General features: G+C 47.2%; 1 protein-coding gene across 1 annotated transcript; it reads left to right on the top strand.

Annotated features, from left to right (window-relative positions):
• Window positions 1-482: 482 nt before the first annotated feature.
• Window positions 483-8662, top strand: smcr8b (Smith-Magenis syndrome chromosome region, candidate 8b; the record flags this gene model as incomplete). The annotated part of the gene is made up of 6 exons (XM_083655505.1): window positions 483-665; window positions 2247-2653; window positions 3107-3864; window positions 4358-4822; window positions 5591-6101; window positions 6903-8662. 6 exons carry the CDS (start codon window positions 483-485, stop codon window positions 7348-7350), a joined length of 2772 nt encoding a protein of 923 aa, XP_083511631.1. The 3' UTR covers window positions 7351-8662.
• Between the last annotated feature and the right edge of the window lie 734 nt (window positions 8663-9396).

Below are 9396 nucleotides of genomic sequence, written 5' to 3'. Positions count from 1 at the left end.
ATTCTCCTTTTGTCGTTGTAAAAGCTGACTCACGGAGGGTGGAAGCTCAGAGCAGCAGTGAGAAAAGATCAAGCCGAGGTGGGTTGATCTGATCATCTGGATCCTCTGCCCCCTGGCTTCACGTGCTGACCCTGGATCCTCTGCCCCCTGGCTTCACGTGCTGACCCTGGATCCTCTGCCCCCTGGCTTCACAGGCTGACCCTGGATCCTCTGCCCCCTGGCTTCACGTGCTGACCCTGGATCCTCTGCCCCCCTGGCTTCACAGGCTGACCCTGGATCCTCTGCCCCCTGGCTTCACGGGCTGACCCTGGATCCTCTGCCCCCTGGCTTCACAGGCTGACCCTGGATCCTCTGCCCCCTGGCTTCACAGGCTGACCCTGGATCCTCTGCCCCCTGGCTTCACGTGCTGACCCTGGATCCTCTGCCCCCTGGCTTCACAGGCTGACCCTGGATCCTCTGCCCCCTGGCTCCACGGGCTGAGGATGATTGGCTCTCCAGACCTGCTGGCCTTCACAGCTGCAGAGGACTTGTTTGACTTCCAGGATGTCCAGGTCCAGGCTCTACCGGAAGAGCTATCCGTGCCGCTCTTCCCCCCCTCCCACCCCTGGGCCAACACAGCTCAGTTTCATAGAGACTTCATATTGGTGGCCGAATTCTCCGAGCAGGTGTGTGTGTGTGTGTGTGTGTGTGTGTGTGTGTGTGTGTGTGTGTGTGTGTGTGTGTGTGTGTGTGTGTGTGTGTGTGTGTTGTCACCATCTACTCACCTCCTCATGCCAGTTGAAAACACAGGTGACATTTGTCCATATAGCACACAGGGAAGTTGCCAGCACAACTCCATAGCAGGGCTGTAGGCTTACTTTATTAGGTTTTTACTGGTGCTACTAAGCAAAAAACATCAGTAGCACTTAAACATATGACTAACGGTAGCCTACCACTAGTTACTATTATTGATCTGGTACTTTAACAGTATTCTTTTCTATTATTTTTGTTAAATCAAGAATAGAACTTGCTTTATTTAACAAAACAGTTGCAAAATCTTTAAATGTGTGTTCATAAATTTAATCGGACCATTTGATCTCAGATCAGAGCTCTCAGTGCATCAACGAATTTTACTTACAAAATATAACAAATAAAATATGATGCATTATTATTTATTAAACTATCCAGCATTAAAATGTATTTAGCAATAATAAATAGTAAATCTATCTTCTTATTCTCCAGTAGCACCCGTGCAAGTGGATACATATTTCTCTAAGCACGGATTTTTTTTAATAGCATACAGTATGCTAGCAAACTTGTAGCACCGTACAGCCCTGCATAGCAGCCTTCTCCAGAACAACTGAAGTCAGTGTGGGGACCAGTTCTTCAGAGTTCCAAAGATACCTTTTATTTACACCATACCATCATTTACTGCAAATCTTAAAGGAACACTCCGCCCATTTTCAACCAGCTTTGTATCATTAGAACATCAGTAGTATATCAGAAAACTGTAAACGGTTTTGAAGTCTGTCATTTAATTTGACAGTTATTGAGTGTTAAAGTGTGGACCAGTGACATCACTGGTCCACACTAACTCAAATTAATAACTCATTAACTCAAATCAACTCTCAATAACTGTCAAACTATTCATTATTCATCTAGTTTGACAGTTATTGAGAGTTGATTTGAGTTAATGAGTTATTAATTTGAGTTAGTGTGGACCAGTGATGTCACTGGTCCACACTTTAACACTCAATAACTGTCAAATTAAATGACAGACTTCAAAACAGTTTACAGTTTTCTGATATACTACTGATGTTCTAATGATACAAAGCTGGTTAAAAATGGGCAGAGTGTTCCTTTAACTATAGACGGTTTTCACCAGAGTGCAACCCCACAGCACTTCCTTTTTCTCAGCATTCGGCAAACTGCAGAAATATTCACTCGACATCGTTACTTTTGTTTTCGCCGCTCAGCTGTATAGACGGTTTTCACGGAATGGTCAGTCCTGCACTTGAATGTTTTTTTTTCTTTTATGTCCATAGCAAACACTGCAACAGGAAGTGAGCGGGGGTTCAATTTAGAATGTTTTTGTTGTCAAGTTAAAACCGTCTATAGCTGACTGAATTGTAACAAATAATGGTGTATAAGTATTTCTATTCACAGTGTCATTATTTGTCTGTTTTTGATGAGGATGAGAAAATGATGACAGAACTTTCACTTTTGGGCGAACTATTCCTTTAAAGCCCCCCCCCGTGTGTTTCCAGGTGGGACCCAAACCCGTGCTGACGATCCCAGACGACCCGCGAGTCGTGGGCTCATTCGACCTCAACCACTTCTGCGTCCGCATCATGTCGGTGGACTACCAGGCATCCGGCCCCGCCACCTCCGCGGCCCCCGGACCCCGCCTCAACTTCAGCGAGGACTCGGAGGTGGTCCTGGGAGACTCGGCCGAGGACGCCTTCGCGTACGTCCACCACATGACCCTGTACGACCTGGAGGCCCGGGGCTTGGTGCGTCCGTTCTGCATGGCCTACGTGTGCTCGGACCAGGCCAAGCTGACGGAGCATTTCCCCGAGCTGTCGGCCAGCTTCGCCCAGGCCTCCGACAGCCTCAAGACGGGCAACAGGCGAGCCTTCGCCACGGAGCTGCACAGGAAACTGCAAGAGCTCGAGTAAGATCCGCATGAACTCTGATGTACACGACATATAAAACACTGATGTACACAACTTAAAACACTGTGATGTACATGACATAAAACAAAATCAAATATCACAATATTTTTGACCAAATACCTCTATATCAATATTGCGACAATATTGGTGCTTCACAAAATATTCACATAATGAGATTTTTGATAAATAATGATCAGTAATAATGTGGATATAATGACTAAGTGAGTAAAGGCAAATATTGGAACACCTAGCACAGTCAGGTAAGTTCATAAAATGACATCACTTTACTGTAATGCAGCCTTTAAAACCAGAAAAAGACCACCATATCACGATATTACGATATACAAAATCTGATATCACAATATTGATATAATATCGATATATTCCCCCGCCCTAGCAAGTTTAGTGTGGAACATGAAGCATCCTTTTACAACATGCTTGGTCTGTTTCAGGTACATTCGCCTGACTCTACAGCGGGAGGCGGAGCTTCCGACGAGAGACAGTGGGTTGGAGGAGACGGGAGAAGACAACGATGAGCTGGCAGCCCTAGAGCATTCCATCTCAGATCACAGGGACCTCCTCCGCCAGGTCACTTCCTACCCAAACAGGAAGCTGAAACAGGCCGACTTTCTGCCCTACGACCCAGCCGACGCCGATCCTCCCGGGTGGTTGACCCCCTCCCCCTCCCCCTGCCCCTCCCCCTCTGGCTCCGCCTCCTCCCGCAGGTCCGAACGGCGCCTCAAGCCGCTGGAGGAGCTGAGCGACGCCTACTTCCTGTCCCTGATGTTGGAGCAGCTGGCGGACACGGAGCGGCGTCTGCGCGGTGACAGATGCGTGCTGCGTACCGCTCGCCTCACGCGCGCGCTGTCCCGGAGGCTCGCACTCACCAACTTCCTGTTTGAGCTGTGGAGCCCCGGGGGAGACGCGGAGGAGGAGGAGGAGAGGGAGACGGAGAGAGCCGAGGCCGAGCTGCAGGGGTGGGGGGTGAGAGGGGCGGAGGAGGCGGAGCCACCGAGCCTGGAGTCGTTCTTCTCCTGCGTGGAGGAGCTCCCCATCAAACTGGAGGTGGGGGAAGCAGGGACAGTGACCCCTGACCCCGAGGCTGCCATGGAGATGACGGGGAGCGTGAGCAGTGGCGACAGCATCGAAGTGCTGGGGACTGAGAAGTCTTATCGGACGCAACGTGACGTCCCGGGGTCGGACAGCAGAGGTATGAGGCTCTGCGCGCACGCACGCACGCACGCACGCACGCACGCACGCACGCACGCACACACACACACACACACACACACACACACACACACACACACACACACAGACAGACAGACAGACACACAGACAGACAGACACTGTGGAACGGGCTGCATGAGGAAATGCATAAATAGGCATGGATAGCAAAGTCAGCATTTTCCTTTACTTCTCGAGACACTTATGGGCCTGCTTTTAACTAAGTCATTGTTTCTAGTTTTTAATCTTGTGCCAACCTTAATGTTTGCTTGGTGCTTTGTTTATTATTAAACATTATTACTTTAGTTTATTATCACTATAGTTGTATCATTAATAAGTTCCAATAATTTGAATAAGTAAGGGATAATATATAGCGTGCTGGCCATTATTGCAAAATAGTTTACATTTTATTTATTTGCTCATCTTAGTTCAACTTGGCTTCTCAGCTGTGACAGTGCTCCCTCTTTCTTCTACAGAAACGCCAGTGGGGATGACTGACGGCTGTATCAGGCGCGTGGCAGCAGAGGCGGGGATCAGGCGAGTGCGAGCCACGGCGAGGCGCGCCAACAGCGAGGACAGCATCGAAGTCCTGAGCACCACCGAGTCCATCTTTCCCGACGACCTCACCGCCATCACAGAGGAGGAAGCGGAGCACCAGCTTCTGAGTAACGGCTTCCCCGCTGACGAGGCGGCAGAGGAAGAGCGGTCGACGAAACGTAGATATGAGGAGGAGCCAATCCAAGGAGAGTTTAAGGCAACTGCCGTGGGAAATGAGGACGAGAACGAGGTGTATCTGCAGCAAGAGGAAGATCCAGACAGAGAAGAGTCATTAAAGCAAACAGAGGTCCAGAAAGAAGAGGAGCGCGTCCATGAGGCGTCTTTGCAGAGAAATCAAGTCCATGACGTCAGCGGTCCAGAGAAGATGTCCACACCACTGCAGGGTAACAAACACATCTACTATGTTATTCATCTCCGTTTGTTAGCTTGTTTTTAATCTGGATTGGGCTTCTAAATGTGTTTTGCCTCGGATTTTGGCACAAGGGATAGATAACATCTTGTCCTGTCTGTGTATTAATGAATGACTCACTGCCTGTTGCCATTTTGCATCCTCAAATAATAATGAACTCCCATTACTTTTGCTTCCTGGAAAACAGAGTATGTTTCATGCTGCACCAGTAGGCGGCCGGCCCCTCCCATCAACTCAAATGGACTTTCTCTCCCCGACTGATATTCCATTAGACTATTGAATAATAATAACTGTATTTAAATAGCACCTTTAAAAAATGACTTTACACAGGGCTCCTAACTTCCTACACATTTTTCCATTTCAAAATCCCATACTTTTCCAGACTCAAATTTCCAGAATTCTCTGTCGGACCATATTTGACATCTGAGTGCACCAGGGTGTCAGAAGTGCGGGAAAAAAGTGGCATGCAGAATAGTTCCAAATGTTATATCAAGTAAAATGATACAGTACATTAAAATCGGTGTTGTAGTCAAGTCACTGTCTCGAGTCCGAGTCCAGTCTCGTCCCCGATTTTCAAGAATTTCCAAAGAAGAGTCTGAGTCGAGTCCCCGTTAGATGATTCGACTACTACAACTACTGATTCAAATATCCAACCTGTCTCAGTAATCGATTCTATACAAGATAAGAGTTTTCACTGTCGTGTTTGACTTAACGTGCAATAAACCTGTTATTGCTGTTACAGTCCAAGCAGAGCCGGTGGATTCCTCAGCCCGGTGGTGTGATGTCGGGCAGAGTGCTGCGAGGCTCCGGCCGGTGCCTGACCTCCATGTGAACTTTGCCCCGGCGCTGGCCCTGGCGGAGGCGGGCCCTCGCTGGTCGCCGCCCTGCGCCCCCCTCCGGCTGCTCAGCGTGGACGAGGCGTCCGACTGCGCCAGCTTCACCAGCTCCTCGGAGCGCCCCCCTGCTCCGGCCTCCTGCCCCCGCTCAGACCACAGCAGGCGGAGGAAGGCGGCGAGCAGAGCCCTCAGGTTCCTGCAGCACAACTCCTTCTTCCCGCACGCCCTGTTCTGTCTCCTGACCGGCCGGCCGCTGGTGGTGCTCGGAGGAGACGACGGCTCGGTCAGGAAACTGCTGGACGCCCTGGCACTCTTCCTGCCCGCCCCCGGGCCCCAAGGGAACGCCGTGTTGCCGTATTTGACCACGCCCCTTCAACTGACCGACCTGCTCACCTGGCGGCTGATAGGCATACACAGGTACCCCGTTAACCCGTTAATCTATATACTCACTTTCCAGATTATTCTCACATTTTCTATCAATTGTACTTTGCCAACCAATTCCCCCCTGCTGTCCCGGTCGTTGCTCCACCCCCTCTGCAGATCGGTCTGGGCGGAGTTGTAGACTAGTACAAATAAAAGTAGAGAAACGCATATCCACTCTTCAGTTAGCAGGTGCACGACAAACAAATCAGCAACAGGTAAAACAAAGGCTAGGTCGGAACCTAGCATATGGCCAGTGCGATAAAGCGCTCACGAGCATCGACACTCAAATCGGCACGCTTGCCCTGTCCAAAAAGGTAGAGTCTGCACACTGTGTAGAGACTTGCTCCCAGTAGATTTATTATATGTATTTACGTTTCGGTCATGGCGACCTTCATCAGAATGAGAGTTGTAGAATAGCACATGCCTCCTCTGGTACGTGTGCCTTTCATCTATTTTGACTATTAAATTATTTCTACACTACACTTTTTATGTTTATCTGATTACCTGTACTTTATGAAATCAATCCACCTGTCAAAGTGGTATACTAAGTTTATTATATTCTTTATTATATTCCTTGTCTCCTTTGCTACTCCTAACCATTAGTGGAGAAATTGCAAAATACAGTATGACCACACAAATCAGTGTCTTTAAGCAACTTCAACCAGTTTCTTCCTTTTGGTGACTATTTTTTAATGGGCAACGGAGGAAAATACTGGAAATTCTCTATTACGTTTGGAGAAAATGATAGAAATGAAGGAAAACGTGTTATTGTCTGACCTCTTTCTCTCTGCCTAGATCCCCCTCCAGCGCTTCATCTAGCGTGCTCAACTCTCTGGGTCGATACAGTCGCTACTTGGCCCTGCTGGACCTGGACCAGAGGACGCTGCGCTGCCCGCCCTACTCGGGCTCGCTCCTCAGCCGCCTGGCCGATCCGCACAGCGCCATCTGCAGGGGAAGCACCTACCTGCTGCATCTGGAGAGCTACCTGATTGCGCTGACTAATCAGGCGTTACTCTACACATTCAATCCTGCTCTCCACCTTCCCAACACGACCGACCGGGACGCGGCGGCACAGAGAAAGGACTTCCTGTTGGGACGGGGATTCTGCAGCAGTGACAATGATGTGAGAGTGATGCGTTTCCTGTCTGACCTCATCAAACAGCGCCACGCAGGATGTGGCCCACCAGTTTTAGGCTTCTCTTACAGCTCAGTGCAACTCCATAGAAATACATTCACAACGTAGAGTCTAGTCTAGTGTAAGGACATTATTTAAATAGGCAAAAACCATTGGCATGCAGAAGAAGTGTGTTCCAATATCGATCCAGCTCCTAATTGTCCCTATATACAGATTTTATTATTTGTGTGATGTGTGTCTGAGTAATGCCTTGGTCATTTGCCACCATGTCAAACCACTTGATTATCTGGACTGTATGTCTACAGAAATGTCTTATCAAGACCAGGTTCATGAAAGAAAGGGAAATGCTGTCCTATGCGTTTATATCTGCAGTGTTTCATGTTTACTGGACCTGCATGATTTCCAGCCCATGGGAATGGGAAGGCCATTTATCTAAATCTAATCTAAATATTTCTGGATGCTACACTGGCCAAACAAAGCACCAGCACCTCCCTATGGCCAAACAAAGCACCAGCACCTCCCTAGCACCAGAGAAATAGATTTGCACTTCCAGGCAGCTGACTGGATTATTTATTGGACCCAAATGGCGGCACGGTGGCTCAGTGGTTAGTACTTTTGCCTCACAGCAAAAAGGTCCCGGGTTCGAACCCCGGTCCGTCCCCAGGTCCTTTCTGTGTGGAGTTTGCGTGTTCTCCCCGTGTCCGTGTGGGTTTCCTCCCACCATCAAAGACATGTATGTTAGGGTTAGGCCTCCTGTCAGTGCCCCTGACCAAGGCAATGGCAAAAGAACTGGAGTTGGTCCCCGGGCGCTGCACTGCGGCTGCCCACTGCTCCTAGTTCTAGGAAGGTTCCTAGTAGAGGATGGGTCAAATGCAGAGGATGAATTTCCCCATGGGGTTAAATAAAGGATAACTTAACTTAACTTAAGAGTTTTTAGGCTATTGAATAACAGGTTCATGTGAAGGGCCATGGAAAACCTGGAAAAGTCATGGAATTTCAAAATCTTGTTTTCCAGTGCTGGGAAAAGTCCTAGAATAAGTACAATCCTTGAAAGTTTTGGAATAATATAATTTCCATGTAATGGAAACCCAACTAGAAGCTATACCGTAGTTTATTACTACACTGGACAAATGGGACACACCTCTTATTGGATTTTAGTGCTTATTGTATTATGTATGATTTTACATGGAAATTCTATTATGGATCTTTGAAAAGTAATAACGTTTTTAAATGTATCCATGAAAATATGTGGAAAGGAACCCTGTAATAATTTTAGGGACATGTTAGAATACATTATCCAGCTGGGCCATTTATAGTTTCAATTGTAATGAAATGATAATCGCTTTAAAAATGGATAATTGGGCCACATGTGAAAGTGTAATTTAAGCAGGTAAATAAATGCATAGATCTGAAGTTACTGTATAAGTCAGTGTGGTTTCATGGCTCGTCTATGAGGATGCAGTCTGGATCTCCTCACTAGTTTGACTTCCCTAAAAACAAGAATGGACAGCAGCTAGCCAAGTGCTGTGCTCCACACTAAATATTTCAGTATTATTTTTATGATGCCGATATGAGGTGATTTTTAACGTGTATAATAAAGGAAAATTGAAGGAAATAATCCATCTATTCTCACTAAATTATGATTAATAAAAATGAGAATACCAGAACAGCAAGCATTTGAGTTAAATAGTTTATTAAAGGTACTTAAAATAATTACCCTTACCACAGTAAAAATGCAAAACTGTTTTTCCAAAGAGCAAAATGAACAAAACCACCATTCATACATTCAAACTAACATCCGGTTTAGAACAATTAAACCAACAGTAATGTCATGAAGACATAATACAAAAAAACAAAACAAAATTGAAGGCAAAACAAGAAGCATTGATGCATTGAGGAGCAGGGCAGATCTAATTTATGCCTTTGCATCAGTCTATGTAGGCCATTAAACATGTACAAAAACATTTAACCACTGCACCAAACCCATAGCCTGGGTAAACCCACTGCATCAAACCCATAGCCTGGGTAAACCCACTGCACCAAACCCATAGCCTGGGTAAACCCAGCCTCCACGTGACCTCTATCTATGTGTCATCAGTCACAATCCTGTGACTGATAGCACATAGAGGTCACGTGGAGGCTGGGTTTACCCAG

Source organism: Poromitra crassiceps, assembly GCF_964638095.1.
Source record: "Poromitra crassiceps genome assembly, chromosome: 19".
In the NCBI taxonomy this organism is placed as follows: domain Eukaryota; kingdom Metazoa; phylum Chordata; class Actinopteri; order Beryciformes; family Melamphaidae; genus Poromitra; species Poromitra crassiceps.
The sequence above is the reverse complement of the archived record's forward strand: the minus strand, read 5'-3'. Positions and strand labels throughout refer to the sequence as shown.